We start from the raw sequence: 25712 nt of genomic DNA, 5'->3' as shown, positions 1-25712 counted from the left end.
TGTTTTAAAGGCCTGCTGAGTTTAGAATCATTGCCTTCCCCGGCAGTGGCTGTTTATCAGTCTTCTACGTGGAACCCTAGATGACGAGGAAGTCATGGAGAAGAAGGCGGCCTCTACCGAGAAAGCGAAGCTGTGTTAGGGATGCCGTGCTGATGGCCTGAGACTGCCCAGACTCACCCCGCCCCACCCCACCCATGCCAAAACAAAATGGCCAGCCAGGTAAATTCCAACTCACAGGGAATCATGTATAGGGTTTCTGAGGCTCAAACATTTACAGGAGCATATAACTTCATCTTTCTCCCACAGAACAGCTGGTGGGTTTGAACCACTGACCTTGCAGTTAGCCCTTGAACATTTATCTGACAGCGCTATCAGGGCTCCTTGAAATTTCCCACAGTGGTAGTGTTATAATATGGAAATGAGTAGGTGCTAATCAGAGAATTATTTATTGCCTTACAGACTGTGGAGACCAGGGGCTGGCACACTCCAGGGCCATGGGGAGGCTGCTTGTTTTTATAAACAAAACATTTTTTATAAATAAAACATGTTGGTTACAACATGCTTGGTAACCAAATCACGTCCATTCATTTACATATTATCCTGGGCATACAAAGCCTAAAAGATTTATTCTCTGGCCCTTTACCAAAAACAAGGAAAAGAAAATGCTGCTCTCTGGTTCAGATGTAAGAAAGTGATGAAGAAAATCTTGATAATACAGATCAAACTTCAAAGTGTGCTGTTAATGGTGAATAGAACAAAAATTGAGGAAATATAAGTTCAGGAATTCAAAGCTATCTATCATGTGGCTCTGTTAAAAACAAACAAACAAAAACAACTGAGCAACAAAACTGCTGACTTCACCATAACACTCAAAACAAAGAAACAAAAAACCCCACATTGTTGAGAACAAGGCGGGTCAGAGCAGAGACCCCCCCCCCCCCAAAGTCTAACAGGACATGCCCTCACAGAAGGGTTAGCCAGGGCGCAGTATGGCACGGATGAAACACACAATAGTCTTCTGGCTTTCTGAGGCTTCCTCACCCCCACTATCATAATCCCAGTCCTGCCTTTCAGTTCTGGCACATATAAGAGCTCATGACATATAGAATCCAGGTCAGATAAATCCCTCAGGAACAAATGGGAGCAGTGATACCAGGAGGGAGGAAGGGGGCACTGATCACAATGATCAATGCAAAACCCCCACCCCACCCAGGGGGACGAACAACAGAAACGTGGGTGAAGGGAGATGGCAGTCAGTGTAAGATATGAAAACAGTACTAATTTATAATTTATCATACAGTCACGAGGGTAGGAGGGGGAGGGAGGGAAAGGAGAGGAGCTGATACCAAGGGCTCAAATAGAAAGTAAATGTTTAGGAAATGAAGATGGCAATATATGTACAAATATGCTTCATACAATTGATGTGTGGATTGTTGTAAGAGCTGTAAGAGTCCCCAGTAAAATGATGGGGAAAAAAACAAACCCAAAACTGCTGACTTCATTGACAAATGAAAACACTGACATTGGAGCTATGCTTTTTCTTCAGGCAGTACTATAGGTTGGGTACTAATACAAGTAAATCCAACAAAAGCATTCTGTGTGTAATTTATTATTATTTGTAAACATCCACATGTTTTTCCCCAAAGAGCTGATGGTTACTCATTTTCCATCAAACACTGAACACTACCATCCAACCAGCTGGTCTTTCTTCAAGTCTTTCTGTAACCTCCACATTCTGATTCATGATAAGGATGTTAGCACTGTCTCTAAATGCATTCTGATTCCATTCCACTTGTCGTTCCCACGGCTACTGCACAAGTCCCACCCACTTCCATGTCTCGTCACAAGAGCCTTCTCACTGGTCCTTCATGCCTGCAATTGACTGAATTGTGTCTCCACAAAATATAATCCTGTTTGAGACTAGGTTAATGAGGTGTGTCTTAAACCTCATCACTAAGTTCTAAGAGTCCATTAGACAGAAGCAAGCAGACACAGTGGAAGACAAAGCTACCGGACGACAGCCGAGGCAGGTGATGCCCCACATCTAGGCCACTGAAGATTGCTGGCAGTTGCCAGAAGCCGAAAACGGACAAAGGAGGACCACTCTTGCAGTCAGCAGCTCAACTGGTAACCACAGTGCCACCAGGACTCCAGCTATGGAGGACCACTCTTAAGGAAACACTCAAAGGTCTAGATTTTCAACCGGTCTGAAAATAAGGTTCTATTCTTTAAAGTCACCTCCTTCTACTTTGTCGGTTACAAGAGCACTAGAAGATCATACTCGCTCTCAAATCCATTTTTGGCAAACCAGCTAAAACGGATTTTTAAAAAGGCCTAATTACTCCTTTACGGGAGCCCTCCAATGACTTCTCCCTCCATTTAAAAGAAATTCCCAATTCTTTGCCACATGCTAACAATAATTTGGGCAAGCTGTTACCTATCCGGAGCACGCTCCTACACGCGCGTTGACGCCTGAGTCCACAGTCAAGGGATATGATAGCCGTCCCATCCAAGAGCGGTGTAGAGATGACCATTGTAGGTACAGCCAGCTTAAAATGTACCGTCTGGTTTGATCCCCCTTTGACCCATCTGAAAGGTACATCGGTTTGAAGAAAGTGACGTGGAAATACATTTGGATGAAGTGAAGCCTCCAGTGACTCTCCCTTGAACATGAACAAGGATGTGACTGGCCTTGCTGCCATGCAGAGCACTGAGAAGAACGTGGCAGATGGAGCTGGGTTCAAATCGGATACCCTGTCATTTGACCCCCTTTGACACATTTTAAAGTTGGCCTCGTTTATAATGTGTTTGTTTCTTCTCAACTGAGGTTTGTCTGTTTTATTTTGCTATGGTTGGTGAAAGGGTAGTTTGAGAATCGCTAGTGTAGGAGGCCTGGGAGGGCTTGATCAAGGGCAATGTAACTGAGAGGAATTACTGAAACCCAAATGAAGGCTGAGCGTGATAGTGGGAGACTGTAACTCTTATCGCCTCATCTTTGTCTGGTCTTAGCAGCTCGTGGGTTTGAGCCTCTGACCTGGTTGTCAGCAATTCGGTGTGTAGCCCACAATGACCCCCGGCATTCTTCCAGTCTTCCTTATTGTACTCTCACTCACTCAACTGCATTAAAATATGTTTCCAAGTTTGAGATGCTAGGGACCTGAATCTGGAATACTGTGAATCTGTCTCCTGAGAACTGAACACAGTGCCTAGTACATAATAATCAATAAACAGTTGCTAGATGATTAAATGAATGATACAGAGGGGAGGTAGTGTGCTATTCCATGCTTTAGTCTCCACCCAAGTCTTCTCTGCTCTAAGCTAAACCTACACAGGAGACTGTAATCAATAAAGTCAGACAGAAGTGTCTCTCTAGAAAGCTAAGACAAAAATATATTAGCATCAATAAATATGCACATAACTAATATCCTCACTGACTTTCCTGGTGCTAGGACTATGTTGATATCTACTTCTCCCTTCAGTCTACTCTATCTTAATGTGCATAATGTTTGGTCAGATTCATTGTGTTCCAGGCCATTTCCTTAACAAACCCCTCTATCTAATTTGCCTATCACTGATTGGCAATATTCATTTACTATTTAAGTACTGTTATGAAGAGACTTTTTCTTGAGTTTCTATATCTGGGAACAATAAACCTTGTCAGGTGTTTCCCTATGTTTTCTCTCATACTGGCTCCTTCTAATGTATATCCTTATCTCCTATTCCAGGCCCTTAACAACACATGAGTTGATGAATTAATTTACATAACTGGACTTCTACAGCCAATCTTTCCTGCATTCAAATCATTTTATGTGCAGCTTCGACAACCTTCCCATATTCAGTATCTTCAAGCCTAGAAGACTCGATTCTTTGTTGCCCACCATGTTATTCACAAACACCTTACAGTAACCTTATCTATCATGGCTGATCAAACTCATTTGCAACTCATTTACCCCTATTTTGCACCATTGAGCCAATCACATTAACTCCTTTGCCAAATCAAAGTCCTAAGCATCCCTTGCTCTTTCTTTTTCCATCACCCTTAATCAACTGTTCACCAACTCATGTTGATTCTATCATCCAGCTTTCTCTGGCGTCCATGCACTTCCCTCCAACGCCCTGCCAGCATCACAGTTCTCACGATTATTGCCTTTCCCCAAGATTGCAGAAAGTACCTCCTACCTACTCACTCTCCTCCCAGGCTTGCTCTTCTCCAGGCTTCAAATTGGAGCATGTCACTCTGTGCACGATGACTTCTGAGAGCTCCCAGAATAAACCCAGGACCTCGCCATGCCCCGCGGTGCTCCGCGATCTGTGCAGCAGGCTTCTGTCCGCAGTCTCCCAGCCCTTGCTCTCTCCATTGCTTGCAACAAGCATCCCCTGGCTTTTCCCATAGGCACTTTCAGTTTTCAATGAAAAAACTCTTTCTCCAGAAGGTATTCCATAACCTTTTTTCTAAGGCTTCCTTTCTTTTCTGTCCACCAAGAGAGCAGGACTATGATCTTATTCTCCAATGCAGCATCAAGTATAATTCCTAATATAAATCCTAATATAAATCATGCTTTCAATATTATTTATTGGATTAATGAAATAACTCATATTTTTTCCAAGGATCTTCATTTTGAAGGATCTTCGAAAACAGAAAGTACACACCATGAAAGATGATGTGTAGATTTCAATTTTATTTTTACAAAAATCAATATTAGCTTGTTTTAACATGTACTAAAAGGATCTAGTTTGAGGCACTAAGGAAAACACATCAGTTTAAAAAGAGCTCCCATCACGAATTCTACTAAAATTGAAGCAAGAACATCATAACTTTAGGGTGAAGTTTAGATGGAAGAATGGTAAAACCATTGTTATTTTATGAAAAGCATTTAGGGACAATGTCCCCCTCCCCCCCTCCAGTCAGGCAGTTTACACATGGATAATTAATCTTAAAAAGGGATGAGACAATGCTGAAGGTGAATAGCACAACCTATGGCAGACTACCTAGATCAATTTGTGAGGAAATAATTCATCTCGTTCATGTCAGAACTCAAGAGGTTAGACAATTAAAAGTAGAAACAATAGCCAACATATGAGACATCTCAATTGCTCATTGTACACAATTCTGACTGGAAAATTAAAGGTGACTAAACTGCTTGATGGGTGCCACCACTCTTGCACCAGATTAACTACAGACAAGAGCAGAACTATCAATGGAAATGTAAACAACTAGCATCAAGATCCTGCACATTTCTTTGAAAAATTATAACAAGAAATGAAACATCGCTTTACCAATCTTGAAGAGAAACCACAACCTAAGCAACGGCTACCAAGGGGTGAAAGTGGTCCAGTCAAAGCACAAGTAGGTAGATCAAGAGCAGTCGCAGCAGCAGTCTGGGGGGATGTTCAAGGCCAAAGAACAGTAAGAACTGCCTACTGTGAGTATTTTGAGAACATCAGCCCAAGTTTTAACAGAAAAATGCCCAGGAAAACTTCACCTGAGATCCCTTTATTACAATAGTGTTCCTGATCATTTCTCTGATCAAAAGGGGGCAATTTTATAAACGTTTTGATGGGAAATCCTTAAACATTCATCTTCCAGTTCTGATTTGTCTCCTTCTGATGACTTACATTATGTCCTAGTCTTTCTCTTTTTTTTTTGGTATGGATATCAAAGCTTATTAGTGGTTACTAGGATCAGTACCCAGAAAGTGAGGGGTGGTGAGTAGGGGTGATGTTAAAACTGCATGGATCATGGAATGGGACGCTTGCAAGCAGATTCCTGTAATTGCTGTCAGTAAGGCTTAAACCTGTAAATAACTAAACAGACAAAGGCGGTGTGACAGACACACAAGGAGGCGTCTTCAAAAAGTTTGTGGGAAACTTCCATTATTTTAAAATTTATTTGCAGTCATCACTGGGGCTATTTCTTGCTGGTTTGTCTGCTCGCCTGCTCTTCCACGTGCATGGCCAGGCACAGGGCCTTCCTGAACCTTGGCAGGCTGAGAGGTACTTGGGAAAGTTGGCGAGGGTGGATTCTGCTTTGTTCTCAATGGTCTCTGGGCTGTAGTCTCAGGAGAGCTTAAGTCAGGTTGGCCCTTGCTTGGAGCTGAAGAGGTACAAGGAGTCTCGGGGAGAAGGCACCGCATGTGAAGGGCTTGGCACAGGGTGGTGGGGGGTGCTTGCACCCCAGCCAGCCTGCTGTGTGCACCAGGGTCCCCCAAACCCGTCATCTCGAAACCCCCATCTGGGCGCACCGACTACACAGTGCTCAGGCTGCGGGCACTTCTCTGGAACCACGCCCCGTACACAGCAAGTAGCACCCACGCTATGACCATGTCCTAGTCTGGAAAGATCTCTAAAGTGCATCCGTTTCTCTCAATCATGATATATATATATATATATATATATATATATATATATATATATATATATATATATATATATATATATATATATAAAAGATTACATTAACATGGCATTAACATGGTCACATTCACAGGACTCTCATTTCTCTCGAGGTAGACTGAATTACTAATATCATCATTTACAGCTGGAACTTACAGAATTGTCATGAAGTCATAATGGCCATGAACTTCATGAAGCTTGAGAAATAGTTTATATGTTTTGTTTTTATCTTCCAGTTTCATTTTCCACCCACCGTCTGAAGTCCTCCCATGTAGGCCACATCGTCACATCTTTGCACCGACACTTCTCCAATTCAAAGGACAGAATTCTTGCTGAATTGAAACTCTGACGGCCAATGGCCATTATTTACTCCACGATAAATCTCATACCACAAGGAACACTTTCTAGTGAATTCTTCCTGTCATCCCTTTTTTTTTTCTTCACAACTGTTTATGTTTACTATTTGTAACATTTTCAAGTTATTGTAGGAAACTGAGGACTGGGGAAGGAGGTGTATGCAGACAAATTTTCTAGTCTCAGGATTAAAGAAGCCTGGAAGGCCAGCATTCTGGGTAGAGGGAGGCCTTCACATTTGGGAGTTGGAAAAGTGTCCCAAGTCACATTCTCCTAGTGAAGAATCCCCTCCACAACATGCTCCCATAATAGTGATCCCTTAAAGTTAACTCTTACAAGGACGTGGCTGATTGCTACCTGACCGGCAGCTTTATCAACAGAAGCAGAAGAACTGCAATTGCTCCCCCTGCTCAGGGGACAGCCAGTCCCCCTTACCTGCACCCAACACGGCGTTCAATTACTACCCCAATGAACTCAGGGACCCTAGGGTTAAGAAACTGCCCACTTTGTTACATATGTGGTTTGCTACATAGGGGGGCCTGTGTGCCCCTAGACTATATAAGTTGGTGTAAGAATACTTTCTCTCTTTCCCACTTGGACCTGGTATCATGGAGGAGGTAAGCACCCCAACACTCTTGTCTGTCTCTTAATTTCTTCCCTGCAATTACATAACCGTCCCTTAGGAACACTCTGGATGTGGGCTGGATCCCATAAACTATTCTACTTTTTTGTAATCAATCATTTTATTAGGGGCTTGTACAATTATTGTTATCACATCCATTGTGTCAAGCACATTTGTACATTTGTTGCTATCATCATTCTCAAAGCATTTTCTTTCTACTTGAGCCCTTGGTATCAGCTCCGCATTTTTCCCCTCCCTTCCTTCCTCCCTCATGAACCCTTGATAATTTATAAACTATTATTATTTTTCCATGTCTTACGCTAACCAATGTCTCCCTTTACCCACTTTTCTGTTGTCCATCCCTCATGGAGGGGATTATAGGTACATCATTGCGACAGTACCCCTTTCTCCCCCTACTTTCTCCTTCCCCTCCTACATGGCTACTCTCAATATTGGTCCCAGGGAGTTTATCTGTCTTGGATTCCTTGTGTTTCCAGCTTTTATCGCTACCTGTGTACATGCTCTGGTCTACCCAGATATGTAAGGTGGAACTGGGGTCATGATAGTTGGGGGGGGCAGCATTAAAGAACCATAGGACAGATGTAAGTTTCATTAGTGCTACCCTGTACCCTGGCTGACCTGTCTCCTCCCCACCACTCTTCTGTAAGGGGATGTCCAGTTGCCTACAGATGGGCTTTGGGTCTCCACTCTGTACTCCCCCTCATTCACAAGGATAGAATATTTTGTTCTTTGATGCCTGATACCACACCTCGTGATCACACAGGCTAGTGTGCTTCTTCCATGTGGGCTTTATTGCTTCTTAGCTAGATGGCTGCTTGTTTATCTTCAAGCCTTTAAGAACCCAGACACTATATCTTATGATAGCTGGGCACCATCAGCTTTCTTCACTACATTTGCTTATGCACCCATTTTGTCTTCAGTGATCGTGTGGGGAAGGTGAGCATCTCAGAATGCTGGATTATTAGAACAAAGTGTTAGTGTGTTGAGGGAGCATTTGAGTAAAGGCACAATTTCCATCTGCTTCCTTAATATTAAACCTATAAATGTATTTACATAGATTTATGTTCGCCCCCCCCCCACCCGAGAAATGTCAGTCTTGTTGTTTTCTCCTCCGGATTGTTTATCCCAATCTTATCTAGATAGACATACATAGATAATAATATGCGCAAAAACAAGACAGAGAAAACAAAGCAACAAAAGAAAATAAAACAACAACAATAACAAAACCAACAACAAAATAACGAAAAGCCTGTAAATACTCCAAGGTCTGTTTGTTGACATTTGCAAGTGTTTTCCAGTCAAGTCTGATGGGGTGCCATGCTCTGGCTCCACAGTCTATTTTTGGTGTTCCCTGGGGACTTCATTGCTTCATTATTCCCCTTGCTGTTCTGTTGCACACCCTTAGTGTTTTGCCTCCGTGTGGTGGGGTCAGGTTGGGCACAATTCCTGCACTGTGTCTCCAATGTTGTCCCTGGTAGTGCAACGGGGGATGTGGTGTCTCGGGGTGGGGCCAGCCCTCTGGTTCTCTTTGTGCATTGTCTGATCTGAGCAGGAATATCATCCTCAGGGCTTGGTGAGCCAGGATGTACTTCACTCTTTCTCTCCCCCTTCATTTGCTCCTGTGTGCTCTGATCAGAGATGTCCCTCTCTCTGAGCTGTAGCTTCAGTGCTGTCCTCTGAAGTGAATTCTTCAGGTTGGGGGCAGGCGGGGAGTTGGGGATGTCCATTTAGTTCGGATTGGGGCCGACCCTTCAGGCCTCTCTATTGGTTCCCTGTTGCATTCATGTCTTGGAGCATCAGGTTGAAGTCTGTTCCCTCTTTCCCTGGTCGCCATCTTGTCCCTCCTCTCCCACACTATTCTATTTTTTATTTTCCTAGAAATGTTTTATACAAAATTGTGCCATGAGATCAGAAAACAAAATGTTGAGCATTTTCTACTGGCATCCAATGGCTATCTTATACCCCAGTGCCTGCCTACAGGAGGTTAATACATTCTGAGAAGAATATTTTTTAAAAGCAAAAAATAATCAATTACAGGAGGTTGTAATTCAAAAATAAATGTGGGAAGGGAGAGGGAAACTAGATTCCATGACTGTTGAATGTAGCAAGGGAGGGATTTTGGGCTTAAGATAAGAAAAGCGATAGAACCTTGGTTGACAGCCAGGAGACAGGAAATGAAGTGGGTATGGGAAATGGTCAAAGCTCTCCCTCTGTACTCAGTTATTAGTATTATTTTTACAAACTACCACTAAATCACTTCTGATTAATAGTGACTCTATTTTTAAAATGTCTTCTCTTTTTAGAACACTGAATAAATGGTAAAATTTTCCATAATATCTGGCTACTAAAAAAAGATTTTTATTTTCGCTGATGTTAACATTTTAAGATCTCTGTAGTGAATTCACAGAAGGTGGGGTGCCTGGAGTGGACACGTTAGTGAAGGGAGGGCATCCAGAAGGGGGAAAATGTGCATCTACTTCACCACAAAAATTTCACCATGACAGCTTAAAAAAATTTTAATACTGATTTCTCCCATAAACTTCATAGTTTTAATATCTCCCCCAAACTATAGTTGTATTTTCCAGACAGCCTCAATGTACAGATTTTACATTCTTTCTCTCAGGAGTCCCTGGGTGGTGTAAATGGTTTATTTTTGGCCACCAATCAAAAGGTGAGTGATTCAAAGCCACCCAGTGGCGTGACAAAAGGCAGGCCTGGGGACCTGCGTCCACAGGTTATAGACCGACATGTCCCGTGGAGCCCCCTTCTCTGTAATCCGTGGGGTCATCCTGAGCTGGAATCGGCTCAAAGGCAGCAGGTTAGGTTGGTTTGGGTGTTTCTTTCAGATAATCGAGACCATAACCTCAAAGCCCAATCGAGCCCACTGCCTGCGGTCAATGCCCACACTTTGTATTTGCATTTCTATTGCCCTTTGTCACTAAGAGCATTGACTCTGGGGTCAGTATCCCTGGCACTTTATTCCCAACCCAACCACATTGCTGTAGAATCATCGAAACACTACGTAACTTCTCTGTGCCTTAGCTTCTTCAGGTAGAACAATGCGAGCTTTAGATTACCTCACAGGTTTGTGTTAACAAACATGTTAGTACATATATAATACCAAACAGAAACTTAAGACCAAAAACCAAACTCGCTGCCACGGAGTCAACGCTGACTGTTTGCGACCCTGCCCGACAGGGTAGAACTGCCTCTGTGGGTTTGCACGGCTTTCTCTCTTTATGGGAGCTTAGAAAGCCTCACCTTTCTCCTGAGGCGCAGCTGTTGGCTTCAAACGGCCGATCTTGTGGTTAGCCGTCAACCCCCCACCGGAGCTCCTTAAGAAGAGCTTAGTCCTCAATAAAGGCTAGCTATCATGCGTGGCTTCTTTTCCCACCGTGTTCTTCCCGACGCAGTACTCACAGGGTTAGAATGCAGCACGGTGAAGAACTCTGGGCTGATGAGAAACTTCACAGGGGGAGACTGTAACAGCAGCGTCAGCCTGGATCTGGAGGGGGAGTGGGGCAGAACGTTCTCCCGTCGGAAATCTGGAGGGGACAGAGCACAGGGCACTCAGAGCTGTCTTTCCCCACTTGTACATCTAGTCGCTCTAGAGGACTGCCAACGGAGCCAAAGAGCCATTTATGCATCTACTATGTGAGTTGATTTTGTTCAACTCACAGTGGCCCCCGTGACAGAGTTGAAGCGCCTCACAGGATTCCCAAGGGTGTAATCTGTACTGTAGCCGGCCGCCGAATCTTTCTCCCGGGGTGTGCCTCGTGGATCTGAGCCATCCGTCTTTCAGTTGGGAGGCCAGTGGCTGACCACCGCGTCACTGGGGCTCCCTACGTTGAGCCACTAACCTAAACCAAACCCACTGACACCCCGGCAATTATCACTCATAGCAACCCTACAGGGCCAACGAGAATTGCTCGTGAGGGTTTCTGAGCCTACCCATCTTTACAGGGGGAGATATTTGTCCCATTGAGCAGCTAAAGGGTCTGAACCGCCAACCTTGCAGGCAACGGCCCAGTGAAAGCCACGAGGGCGCTTTAATGATGCTGTTATGGGACTGAATGATCTTTTTAGTCACTGATAACATTTTAATTCGTATGATTTTTAATGGATTAAGTGTTTTTTCCACTGTTTCATACCCTGAGATTAAAATCAGTTATTTTCGGTTTGGTTTTGTGACTCTCTTCTTACTAGTAATGAGAAGGTCAAGGACGAGACCAGGTCTCTGGTGAATTCTACATTTGCACTTGGATCACCAGTTCTCACTGAAGACCAACAGTTCTGCCCAGGAAAAGCCTTCATTTCCCGGAAAGCCTGACTTTCTTTCCACTCACATGCGGCTGAAAAAACAAACATGCCAACTAACCCGGAGGCTCTTACCTGCGCTGGCCTGTTGAAAGTCGGCCTCTTCGCCTGCCCCGTCCAGAGCACTGGCACTTTCCTCGGGCCTCTCGTTAGTCATGGTTCTGCGGATACTCTGATATCTACAATCAGGAGCCTAGAGTTACTTTCCAGACACTAAAATGTGGAACTCAATCCCCTCCAAACTCAGAAGTTTCCCTATCTTTTCAGTTCAACTGTCTCCACCCCATAACACCCCCACCCCTTCACATCTGGGTCCTCAGCAGCCTGGGGAAAGCATTGCTTTACATTTCTTTTTGCCATTGTTGATGGGACATTTTCTTTATGCACCAAGACAAACGTTGCTAGCTTGAACAAAAGAAAACAACACCCCAATGTTGTTATGCTCCATAGCAATTAGTTCTTGAGTGGAAAAAGCAGAGTTTAAAAGCTTAGGTTTTTAAGATGTGCCACAAATGGAAGCTTCTAGAGATGCTGAAAGCTACTTGGATGCAAACAATAAATGTGTACGTTCTGATCTTCTACAACGGCAATGCCTTGGCTTGGCTACAGGGGTCATCAGTACTTGTGCTTGTCTCCAGCTGCCCACCCCCCACACCCCCAAACGGCCAAAATGGAACAAACACAAAAAACTCACTGCCATTGAGTCGATTCTGACTCTCCGTGACCCTACAGGAAAGAGTAAAATCTTTGGTTTCCAAGACTAGATGTTTATGGGAGCTGAAAGCTTCCTCTTTCTCCCATGGGGCAGCTGGTGGATTTGAACTGCTACCCTTCCAGTTAGCAGCCCCATGCATAACCCAGCAAGAGCTCCAGTTTCCAAACAAGGTGCGTATATGTTTGTGTGCTGTTTTCTGCCCAGGAGACGTTCAATGGAAGCTATGAATCAAAAAAGGTAGCAGCTACAACAGACCAGGGCCCCCACAGAGGAGGACAACCAGGTTCTCAACTTCGTGCCCTGGAAAACTGGCCCAACCATAGAATAGAACAGCAAGGGAACGGGCCCAGCCTCACCGCCGGTTCAGCTGCTCCATTTGCTGGATGGAGTTGGATCTCTGAAGCATCTGTGGGGCTGGGGGAGCTGTCGGCCGCTGCCACGTCGTGGTTCTGTTCACGTGGTCCACATAGAAGATCCTGCCGTGGCTGTCGATGCGTGCCTCCCAGTCTAAACAACAGTAATGCACAGGACATATTAGTTAGGAGGAGGAGCTGAGGCTACTGATGGAGATTATTAATTCAGTATCTGTTTTCTTTCTCTGACATGCTATTAATCAGGGCTAACAACACAGACTTCACTGCTTAATCCCCCAGCTCCCGAGTCCACTCCCCAATCCGTTGTGGCCCTTTATCAAGCATATTCTGGATGCATAAACTAACTGGTTGCTGTCAAGTTGGCTCTAACTCATGGCAACCCCAAATGTATTAACACAAATCCCTTAAAGAAATCTCTGAATGTACAGAATTCCTTCCAAATTCATAAAACGCTCATTTTCTTATATGAACATCAGCAGTAAAAACATAAGCAATTTGTTTCACAATATTTTAATTATGTATTTGCACCAAAATTGGTATGGAGGTTTATTTTTACTAACCAATGTTTATTTTTAATGGTTTTTCCCGCTGTGTATTTTATTCCTAGAGCAGATGAAAAACTCATAGCTTGGAACAAGCATATTTTTATGCACCATCTTAACAAATACAGCCTTCAAAACAAAGGTAACTGATGATAGTTCGGTGATAAAAACGATGAAATGATTCTGAGAATGGGGAATTCCTTGCCTCCGATGTCAAATAAATACAATGTTTTAGATGATTATTTACTTTTATGTTTAAGCAATCACATTAATAAAGTGTGTGAATCTTTATAGACAAATATATACACCCATGTTCATTAAAAACAGAACACAGACGAGTACTTGGAGCCAAACATCTCCCCTCTGACTGTGTAAAAGGCTGTTTCCCTATTGAAATTCACAAAGCAAGAGCTAATCTTTTCCAAAGGCAAAATATGGAAACTTATTGTGGCCGGGGAGGAAAACTGATACAAGAAAGATAGGAGAATAGCAGAGGCCTATTCTTTAACCAGGGAAGCTCTTTATAACTTTCTATTTCTTTATAAATAACATTTTTGAAATTAAAACCACCTGTCTTTTGAGCAACGCAATGATCTTGAAAGCTTGCATGTGATCACAGGATTGACCAAGAGTCAACTGTGAGTGCGACAAGGGGGAGGAGAGTGGTCTGCCTGCTCCCGCCCATCATTGGCATTTGCCCTGGAAGTGCGCTGAGCAGGTATTACAACTAAGCTAAGGTGACCAGATGTCCCAATTTTTAACAATTTTTCCCGCGTCCCACGGAATTTTTAAAAAGTCCCAATTTTGGGAAAGAATGCGCAACAAGCTAGGGTATACAGTTTTCGGCTGCCATGTGGCTATTTCACCAGGATATGAGTTTTATCAATAGTGTCCCGCTTTACCAATGTTAAAATCTGGTCACCTTAAACTAAGCTCCTCGGGTTGGAAAGAGGTGCCTAGTAGATGCCAGTGCATGCCAATGAGGTGGACCAATGAGACCGTCATGGCAAGCTGCCTCCATATGGCATGCAAAGGGCTCTCTGCTAATTAACTGTAACTCATGAGAAATGGCAAGGGAGAAAAGTTGGGCTGAGGAACAACACTGCAGAAACCACACACAACTCAATGCCACTTTCCCCCAGAGTAGGGGTCCTCAAACTTTTTTAAGAGGACCAGTTCACTGGCCCTCAGACCCGTTGGCGGGCCGGACTACAGTTAAAAAAAAATCTATGAACAAATTCCTATGCATACTGCACGTATCTTATTTTGAAGTAAAAAAAACAAATGGGGCAAAAGCACCCGGCGGGCTGGATAAATGTCCTTGGTGGGCCACATGTGGCCCCTGGGCCGTAGTTTGAGGCTGCCTGCCCCAGAGTAACAGACCCACAGGGACAGTCGGTCAATCGTGAGTCCATTGGGCAGAGCTACAGTCCCAGCTTTGGCTGTTTCTGCAAGGTCTGGTCGGCCAGTGAGATGCTGACAAATGGTGAGTTCTTCAAAGCATCTTCAGAAGTCATGAATCCCAATCTTTCGATCTCTTCCATTGCCGTCGTCTGCTTCCTGCACACATTGCCCCCACCCCTGTCCTCCACATCACATTCCTTTCTCTCCAGAGCTAGGATATGTCAAGCATGTACTCTCTGTCCAAATTCAGCACTTAAGAAAACAAATGGCCAGTCTTCCCCCCAGGCTGTCTGCAGCGGCGTACAGTTAAGAATGTAGGGCAGGTCAACCAGGGATACACCAGAGCAGAGACCAACCAAGGGCAACAGAAAGAATGCCTCTGCCACGCTGCAGAGATAAGGTTATTGCTAACATGTGGCTCTAAATCGCCTGGCAGTCAAGGCAGGAAAGAAAACACATGGTTGAAAACTTTCCATCTTCTGACAAAGAAAAGTAAGACAAAGTATCTTCAGAGATAGAAAATTTCCTGGAACTTACTAAAGAATTTACCACAAGAAACGTTTATGTCGTCTGTAGAGGGTCACTGGGGTAATAAAATAAGGGGGTAAGGGAAATCGCCAAATGTATTTGCAAGTGTATCTTCCCCTAAAACTAAACCCTTGTTGCTCTTGGGTTGATTCTGACTCACAGCGACCCCGTGCGTTAGAGAGCAGAACTGCGCCACACAGCGTTTTTAGCTGTCATCTTTCAGGACGCAGATTGCCAGGCCTTCCCTCCTGGTGCCCCGAGCCGATGGGATGTGTAATCAATGAACACACAGTTGTAAGTGACGTAAAACCATCATAACAAATAGATCTTGCCTTTACCTCTCCTAGGGCCAGGAGTAACTTTAGTCTGTAGTTCAATAAAGGCAGTGCTGTGTGCAATAAGGAGAATAAAAAAACAAGGCCCTAAACTGGCTCTAGCCGGTATCATGGCTCCAAATTAAGGTTGGTACTAAGTATAGACCTTTCCATCAAGAGACATTCTGCATTCTGGTTTCATACAGATGCATGACATCGGGCAAGGAAAGACTGTCATGCTGGAGGCTCATGATTCATAAAAACATGTACCTCTTACAAAAGTAATAAACACTCTTCCACCCAGGTATAGGCAGTAGGGGTCCCTGCAGGAAAGTAAGCCTGCTCTCTCCAGCAAAATGACTTTAACACGCTGGGGGTGGAGGCGGCGGGGGGGGGGGGGGCGCAGAAAGTGTCAATTGCTTTACCAATAGCATCTGTCTTAACACAGAAGTCCCCGGTGGTGTAAATGGTTAATGCATTTGACTGCCCACCAAAAGGCTGGAGGATGGATTCACCCCAAGGCATGTTGGAAGAGAGGGCTGGCAGTTTACTTCCCGCCAAAATCATCACTGAAAACTCTCCGGGAGCACAGTCTACTCCGAGACACGTGGGGTCACCACGGGTCACAAACAACTCAAGAGCAAGCAGTTTGGTTTTTGAATAATTCTTTGCAATGGGTTTTATATTGTAAGGAGCCCTGCTGGCGTCATGGTTACGTGTTGGGCTGCTAGCCAACAGAGTCGGCAGTTCACAACCACCAGCTGCTTCCCAGGAGAACGAGGAAGCTTTCTACTCCCAGAAAGCGTCTCAATCTCAGGAATTCAAGCTAAGCCCTATTCTACAGGGTCGCTGTGACCTGGAGTGGCTTGATGGCAACGAAACAGTGATATTTCAAGGAGCTTTAGTGGCACACTGGGTAAAGCACTCGGTTGCTTACTGACGGATTAGTGGTTCAGACCCACCAGCTTCTCAGCAGGAGAAAGACGTGGCAGTCTGCTTCTCTAAAGACTCAGTCTTGGAACCCTACCTGGGCAATTCTGCTCAGTCCGACACGGCTGCTTAGGAGCCAGAATCATGTCAATGGGAACAGATTTTAGGTGTTCTGTCTTCCTTTTCTAAATAGGACTTGGTTTATTCTCAATATAAAAAAGAAAATGAGTTGCAATCTACATTTTTTTTTAAAAAAGAAAAAACCAACAAGCTAGCTGCTAAGGCTGCTATGTAAACCAAAGCCTCATGGGATTTGGTTTCTTGGTTTGAAGATTCAGGGTTATGGTTTCGTGGGACATTCAGGTCCCGTTAATTGGTCTAATAATGTGTTCAGTGTTTCCCGTTTACCTCCCAGTTCATTGCAGAGGGAGTGTCTGAGGGCTTAACAGAGTGCAAGTGGCCATCCAAGACACAACTGGTCTCTTTTCCCTACAACAGGGGTGCCAAACTAGCGGCCCAGGGGCCTGATGCGGCCCCCAAGGTCGTTTTTTGTGGCCCACGATGCTCTGAAATAAAATGAAAATAGAAAAAATTGTTAAGAAGAAAATAGTGCTTAGGGGCAAACCGTACACACAATTCCGTTACATTTTATTTCAGAGCATCATGGGCCACAAAAACTATCTCAGGGGCCGCATGCAGCCTAGGGGCCGCCGGTTTGACACCCCTGCCCTAGAACCACAGAAGACGAAGGGCAGACAGGAGTGGGAGGAGGATATGAATCACGTGGCTAATTGCCTCCATGAGCAACTGCCCCTTTGCTATGAGACAAGAAGAACTGCAGGGTGACCAGCCACCAGTACTAAACATTTGACCAATGATTCTATAGGATTATGATCAAAAGGGGTGGAAAAAGAAAACAGAATTCACAATTCCCAGGCACTCTGACTTCCTAGCGCTGTGACGGCTCAACGAACCCTTGAAATTATCGCCCTGAGAGGATCTTTAAACCTTAAACCAAAAAAAAAAAAAAAAAATTCCCTGAAGTCTTCAAAACCCAAACAATAACCCAGTAACAAGTATCTCCCTTGAGAACTGTGCTCTTTCAAGAGCACTCTCACTCACTCACCACTATCGGGTCGACTCCGACTCAAGGGCACCCTAAAGTAGGGGCAGGGAGAGCTGCTCCTGTGGGCTTCTGAGGCTGTAACTCTCCACAGGCGTAGAAAACCTCACCTTTCCCTACAGGAACAGCAGACCTAGCAGTTAACAGGCCAGTTCGTAACCGCTCCACAGCCAGCGCTCCTTCTAAGAACTACCTGCATGGACTCAAACTGACAACAGGAAGTCCACAACTAAACAGGAACCGGAAGAGGGCAGTGAATAACCCAGAAAAGAAATTAAGAATGATTTCACAACTGGAAGAATATAATCAATGTCTCTATAGGATACATGTAGAAATTATCATATGTTTTGCTGTGAAGAGTCTCAACAAATAAATTAAAAATTTTAAAGCAGGCATTTTCGCATTTCTCAACATCAAAATTTCTTTTAGAAAGGACATGTTAAAATAGGGCATGATAAATCAGAACACTTAGCAATTATCTTCTTATCGTGCCCCTTTATAAAAGAGGGTCTAGCAAGGTAGATAGCAATGGAGTGTGTGTGTGCGTGTGCGTGTGCGTGTGCGTGTGCGTGTGCGTGTGTGTGTTTTACCAAACCAAAGGTAAAAGCTCTGGTTTAGGATCATAGCTTTCCCACAGCTTTACTACATGACACCAAACTAGTTACTACACCTCTGTGGACCACAGTTCAGGCACCTGAAAGATCAGAGGACAACAGTAAACATTTGTTAAAAGTTCCTTCTGGTTCTAAAATTCTATGACTCATTGAGACGACAGCCACTGAATGAACTAAAAAGGAGGCTCAGCAAGGGCCAGTCAACATCCTGGAAAGGTCTTATATAAAATCTAGGCCAGATTTTATAAACTCAACTCTAACTAATTCAGCCTATTGAAGGCAATGACTTTGGGCTCTGGAAACATGGCAGTTCCATTCTGTACATACTGGGCAGCCTCCACATCAACTTTCACTCAAATAAAGAGTTTCAGGTGGACCAGTTCGATGTGGAACACGGCTATTCAGAGAGTTGTTTCTCAAGGTGTGGACTCAGACAACATGTAGCGGCTACACTTTGAGAAGCAAGAAACACTTGCCAGTTCCTAAAGTTCTCCCATGGGTCTTTGGCTCAGACCCTCCGAGGCTGGGATTCCGTTTTCTACATTCTGGCAGGCTTGCTGGGTGATTCTTACACACACTGACACTTGAGAGACACTGACATGCACATAAGATCGCCGAAGTTAAATTCCAGAAAAATCCTGGAGCTCATGCTGGCTTCTCAGCGTGGGAGGTTCACGTTCACAAAGAGCCCAACTTCAGCCTATACACTGCCAACTAAAATCTTCACGAAGCCCTAACCCTCAAGCATAAATAATAATAATGTTTAAATAATTTACAAGTTGATTCCAACTCACAGCAACCCCCCTGTGTGCCAGAGCAGAGCTGTGCTCCACGGGGTGAACAATGGCTGGTTGTCCAGGAGAAGATCCCCAGGCACTTTTTCCTTCCGGCACTTCTGGGCGGATTCAAACCTCCAACTCTTTGGTTAGACTCAGGGCACATTAACCATTTGTACCACAAAGGTATTTTGGCCACACTGTTAGGAGAGATCACTACTGCTAAAGTAGAAGGCCCTCGATGAGATGTGGATTGGCACAGTGGCTGCAGCAAGGGGCTCACGCGTAAGAACCGTTGTGAGCATGGTACAGGACGAGGAGACGTTTCGTTCTGTCGCACATAGGGTCACCTGGAGTCGGAACCGACTCGACCGCAGACACTCCCACCTATAAATCCCACTGACGTCAAGCCTGTTCTGACTCACTGCGACCTTAAAGACAGAGCCAACCTCCTTCGCAGAGTTTCAAGGCTATAAGACTTTCCCAGAGCAGAAAATCTCCTCATTCTCCCAGGGAAGGAATGGCTGATGTGTTCAGAAACTGCCAATCCCTCAACTTGCAGCCGCACACTTAACCTACCATGTCACTAGGTCTCTGCAGCGATAGAGAGCCCAGTGCCGTGCAGTGACTGGCCACTCACAGAGACTCTCCAGGACAAGGGAGAACTGCTCCTGGTGGTTTCCGGGCTGTACATCGTGACCAGAGCAGAAAGTCTCCTCGCTCTCTCAAGGAGCAGCAGGTGGGTTTCAACCTGATTTTGTGGCTCATAGCTCAGTGCTTAACGCCCCTTCACTGCCCCTGGGAAGATCCATAGCCACTCCTGGCCACTCTGGGCTCTGAAGCTGTAGCTCTTCCTGGAGCACGCAGCCTCATCTCGCTGCTGGGTTTGAACCACTGGCTTGAGGGCCAGCAGTTCAATGCTTACCAGACAGGACCACCATCTGCACAATAAAGGGAACTCTGAGAGGTAAAAAGTAGTCCCAAACTACCTCAAGGCCAATTCTCCACTCTGCTCTCTTAGGGTACGTCCCCAAGCAGGTAAAGGCCTAAGAGTCTCGATAGGTCTGTTCATCAGAACATCACAGGATTGTGATACCAGGGAGGAATGTGCTCTCTGGGGGGAAATATGACTTTTGTGATACAGGGCAGTGTTTAAAAGAGAATTTTTTAAAACATTCAAGGAGCTGAGATTCCATTTGTATAATGTTAGAAGAAAGTTCAGTGAATCTACGTGAGGACTCAAGTCCCCTCTTCCTGCAGGGGTGGGAAATTCGTGATTGGAAGGAGACATGTCAGAGAAGTCTAAGGTGCTGGTGACGTGTTTCTGGCCCCAGGGCTGAGTTCAGTTAGAGAGCGTTCGACAACCTACAGCTCTCTTCCGAGTTGTTGCTCGAGTCAATTCCACATCGTAGGGACCCTCCAGGACAGGGCAGAATCACACTGTGGGATTTTCAAGGTCTCAGTCATGACAGAAGCCACCTCCTTTCTCACCGCTGCTCTGGGGGTGGGCTGGAACTGCTGACCTTCAGGCTTGTAGCCAAGAGCTTAACCCAGGCTCCTTGCTGTTTCCTATGTGCATGTTCTAGTTAAATAGAAAGTTACGCATATAAAGTCATTGCATATCTGAATCTTAACTTTTCTCAGAAAGTAGCATTTAAGATAAAATGCAACATTTCTCCCCCCTCAAAACTAGATTTTTAAGGTCAAATGAGTGAGAATCTCTAGCCTCAAATATACAACTCATAGGTTAATTGCCCATTTCAGATTCACTATGACTCTTAGGCCTACATTTTAAAGAATGCTTTCATAACGAACCCTAGTTGTGTAGTGGGTTACTCAAGGTCAGCAGTTCAAATCCACCAGCTGCTCCTCAGGAGACAGATGTTGGTTTCTACTCCTGTAAAACAGTTACAGTCTTGGAAATCCAGAGGGCTTCCTGTCCTATAAGGTAGCTATGAGTTGGATTTGACTCAGTGAGTGAGTTAGTTAATGAAGAATGTGCACAGACACACAAAAGAGAGCAATATTCCCCAGTTGTTTTTGTTGTTGTTGTTTTTTAACCCAAAATAAAAATAAAACATTAGTTCTGACAACATGGCAATAATCCTGGGACCCAGTCTATCACAATCCAGTAACCCAGTCTGTTCATCTAGAACCTATTTCTATTCCTAGAAGTAAAACTACCCGTTGGGGAGGGTGGAGAGAACCTCTTCTCTAACAATTCTTTACTGTCTCCAGTTACAGTAATGTACTAGACACAATCTTATCTGGAACCAACAAGAGAAAAGCCAAGTCATTCAAGATCAAGTCAGATTGCTTTAAAAAAATAACACAGATTTTCAGAAGGGACTGGGCTGGCTGTTCTTTTTTCCCAGTTAATGATGAAAAGGCCAAGATTTGTCATTCTAATAACATTATGATGGGCTTCAGCCCTGAACTGCCTATAGCCACTACTATCATCAGTCACTTCAGAATGAGAAGATACAGCAAATTACACAGGTCCTCCATGCAAGTTCAAGTCTAAGCTGTCTTACTGGGAGGGTCGCAACAGTGCTGCCCACTTCCAAGGCCTGGCACGCTCCCATTTTCTGTGAATCATTAGAGTGTCTCTCAGCCAGTTACAGGGCATTACATGGCCCACAGGTCACACAGCACCCTTCCTGTGCCCTACAGCAAGAGAACAACTCCAAGAACCAATGGGCAGATCCACATCACAGCCCAGGAGTCTCAGTACTAAGTCCAAGATCTGTCCTGAGATGCTAATAAAGGAGGGGTAAAATTGGAAGAGAATGCTCCTGTCAAAAGATATCAAATAGTTGCTGCCCAATTAGGTTCTGACACTTGCTTGTTGACAGCCACGTGACCAGCAACTGAGCTCATGCAGCAATGCACCTGGCCACCACTGAATCCCCTGAAGTGAGCGTCTGAATTTTCAAGGAGACGTGTAAGCTTGCTGGAGGATAGTGCACACATTTTCAATAAGTTGAAAATAAATCAAGATAAAAATAGTAGCAAAAATGATTATGTTAATGAGGAAGGAGACGAAAAGAAGTCAAGACTAGGGGACATCAATTGTCTAGAATGAGTGTGTTTCTCTGAGGTTTCCAAATGAGGGGGAAGGGGAGTCGTGGTTTAGGGCGTGTTGGATATTTTGTTAAAGGTGATGGGAAGTTCGGCAGGGATACTGGTGATGGCAACACAACATCGCTAATGCAGTTGGGGGTCACTGAACTGTATGTGTAAACACGTTAGACTGGATTTTTTGTTCTTTAGATTGTTGCCACATTTTAGAAAAAGTTCTTTATGTACTGCTATACAAAGATCACCATAGCATGCTGTTAAATGAATGGAAATGGTACACAACAGCACAAAGTGCACATTCCCATTAAAAAAGAATGGAGCTATCAAAGACCCACTACAGCATTGGCTAGCAGGCACAGGGCCTACCCAGGGCACGGGAGACCCGCCGAATCCGGAGTCTCCACTACCGATGGAGCAAACCTCTCTGGGCTACATGCTAGTGGCCCAAGCGGTCACTGCAGCTGCTTCTCCTCTGCCGGGGATGAAGGGTCATGGGAGAAGCCTCTTAACACAGGAGCACAAGAGGAACGCTGGGGCAGGCTAACTCTTCACTGTTTCAATATTGCAAGCTATTTTGCATTGCTGCCCCTGCTCTCGTGCATGCGAGCTGTATCCTTCAAACATGGGTGAGAGGCATCCCACAGGCTCCAAATGCCCCTCACATGGAGACATCCCACCCCGTCACCACTGAGCACCCCAGCATAAGAAGAAACAGCCCCAGGAAGCTGTTCTCGTCTGTATATCAGTGACCAAATAGGATGCACCATAAAGGTGCTTTCTGTCATACGCAGTTTGTTTCCACCAGTTTATTGAAGTGAACTGCAGTGGTTCGTTTTTAAAAATCCTAACGTGCAGTCTCTCTGTACGATGCAAATACCAATGTCTAGGGAAACTAGCGGAACTGTCAGAGTGGGCCTGACCTCTCGGCAGGAAACACCGAAGCTGCCGTTAAGGATCGCGTGGAGACAACACTGCGGTGCAGCCGAACTGCCTGGTTGGATGTGGCCAGGAAGGTGGCATTTATTCATGCACACATGCATGCTGTATGCCTCTTATCCAAACCCACGCAAACTCACTCCACCCACCGCCATCCAGTTGATTCTGACTCACACTGGCCTCATAGCGCAGAGTAGAACTGCCCTGTGGGATTTCCAAGCTTGTGAATCTTTGTAGGAGCAGAGAACCTCGTTTTCCTACTGTGGAGCTGCGGGTGGGTTTGAATCTCTGACCTTGCAGCCCAACCACTATGCCGCCAGGGCGCCCTATGCCCCCGACCCAGACCCCTGATACTCCTACTACTACTAATTCACAGACGCCGACAAAGCTCCCCTGAGCTATTTCCTGCGGTTCCTAATTCATTTTGCTTGAGTTATATGTAAACATCCCCAAGGCATTTTTCCCTGGTTTTCTCTTCCTCTAATCCTTTTTCTCCAACAGCAAACAAAAAGAATGTTCTCCAACCTCCACCCCTCCTCAACTATTTAAAAGAACACAATAGTGTGGTCTGTGTGTTTCTCGTCTAAAAACGCACTGTGTGAAATACACATTTCCTATGTACGAGAGCAAGCCTTCCGGTCTCCAGTCATATGGACGAGGAAAGGATCAACGTGCAACTGAGTTTCCAAAGGGCCAGGCCAATGCTGTGACAGACTCCACGTACTGCTATTCCTCCTTGCCTGCACACAGCCAAACGAACCACTCAGCATCTCGGCTGTTGGGCGCACACATCTCCTCGGGTCTCCCTGTCTTCACAAGAGCAGGGGGCCATGGCCACCAGGTCCCCGCCACGGTCACAGAGAAGATGAGTGAGTGAACACAAGCAGAGAGCAGTAAGGTGAAGGGGCATGCTCACCAATGTTTCTTAACAGCGATATTCAAGGACCACAAGCTGTCCATGGGCCCGTAAGCAGTCCCTATAACTGCTCATGGAACTGCTTTGCCCTCACAATGCAACGTCGCTTTAAGGGACTTTAATAAGTTAAACAGAACTGTGCATTTGACCCAGCTTATGATCGGCTCTGGGTACCTTGCAAACCTTTGAATGCAATTTGCATAGCTATCTCCCAGAATCCCTAGTACTCTTCCTCCACCGTCTTCCTTTGGGTACTGTTTCTTGAAAGTGAGAGACATGACGTACCTTTCCCATCCCCAGATAAGTCTCAGTGATAGACTAACTTCTGTAATTAATAATGCTTTCTTGCATGTCCCTAAGAAGAAAATTGGGATGGCCCACCACCCACTTACTGATTTTAAATGACACAAGTACATAAAAAAGCAGTATATTACATGGAGTGAGGTGCTTCGAAAGGATTATGCCAGTCTGTCTACTAATTGAGAATTCATGCTGCCATTAGGCATAATTTTAAATAAATTCTATTATCTACCCAACTGCCCCAAATATCTTGATCTGCTTGCACAATCATAATATTGATTCCCCAGTACTATAATATTTACGTCTCTCGTCACAGTAGCTGGGAGAAGTCATCAGCAGGGTCATCCTCCAGGTCTGCGGCAGCCCTCAGGGCCTCCTCTATGGGCCCACACAGCCATTCTTTAAGTTCATGGGCATGGGTCTCCCTGCCACCCTCAAGCCCTTGGATCAAGGTGAACCCTACAGTGAACAAGTCCTCACTTGGTGGGAGAGCCTCGTCCACCCTCTGGTACCGACTCACGTCCTGACGCACTGACGGTAGAGATCTCAGGGGCTGATGGCCGTTGGCTTGGGAACCTAGGATTAGAGGGGAGAAAGTTACCTGGGTATTGTTTGCCCCTTCAGGGCCCTCACACGTACCATGAAGCCTGGGGTTGCCATCTCTTTTCTCTCCTGACTCGTTTGACAGATGAAGACCCAGAGAGGAGCGAAAGAAGGGAACAAGAGTGAACGCTCACTTAGAAGAAGGCGTTGTAGGAAGACATCTATCCATCGGCCCCTCCTCCTCCCACCATCCCTGGCTCCTGTCTCTCCCATCGGATCCTCCGTCCTGGTCATTCACTCATTTACTCATGTGCTAGGGTCACAGCCACAAGGAAGGGGCAGGAGGGAAGCAGAAGGCGAGGAAAGACGAGAACAGTCTAAACTGGAAAGTGAATCACATGAGCAAATCCTTCTCGCTTTCCAGTCTGCTATCTAAGCCTATGAAATTGTCCTTTCACTTCTGAAGGAGTGCATAGTATTTTAGAGGGAGCACCTCTAAAGACACATTCACAGAGACAAAAACAAGCTTTAAGTTACTTAAATTAAGTATCGCCTAATGTAGCTGACATTTCTCATTCGGCAGGAGGCAAAAACACTACATCTGGTGCAAAGTGCACATTGACCTGCTTTCCGCACGGAGGGGGGACTCGGGGTGCTCCGAGCGCCTCTGCAGAGTGCCCCCTGCTGGTGGCCTCTTTCTGACATGCATCGGAACACACAGGTCTTCATAACCAGCAATATCTTGCTGCCACTGAGTGGCTGTCCAATCATAAATGACCCTGCAGGGCAGGGTAGAACTGCCCCTGTGGGTTTCCAGGACTGTAATATTTTACAGGAGCAGAAAGCCCCTCTGTTTGTCCCTTGAACTGGCTGATGATTTCGAATTGCTGAACTTTCGGGTCTCAGCTC

At 45.1% G+C, this 25712-nt stretch overlaps 1 protein-coding gene across 2 annotated transcripts in view; it reads right to left on the bottom strand.

The window, feature by feature from the left end:
* HECW2 (HECT, C2 and WW domain containing E3 ubiquitin protein ligase 2) overlaps positions 1-25712 on the bottom strand; it is a 431089-nt gene that overhangs the window by 113041 nt on the left and 292336 nt on the right. For both annotated transcript variants that reach the window (XM_075529169.1, XM_075529170.1), the window contains 4 exons: positions 24741-24836; positions 12779-12929; positions 11783-11886; positions 10811-10935 (listed from right to left, as the gene is read on the bottom strand). In XM_075529169.1, coding sequence (XP_075385284.1) covers positions 10811-10935; positions 11783-11886; positions 12779-12929; positions 24741-24836 — 476 coding nt within the window. The remainder of the gene's footprint in view (positions 1-10810; positions 10936-11782; positions 11887-12778; positions 12930-24740; positions 24837-25712) is intronic.

Source organism: Tenrec ecaudatus, chromosome 13, assembly GCF_050624435.1.
Source record: "Tenrec ecaudatus isolate mTenEca1 chromosome 13, mTenEca1.hap1, whole genome shotgun sequence".
In the NCBI taxonomy this organism is placed as follows: Eukaryota; Metazoa; Chordata; class Mammalia; order Afrosoricida; family Tenrecidae; genus Tenrec; species Tenrec ecaudatus.
This window is presented reverse-complemented; position numbering and strand designations above follow the sequence as displayed.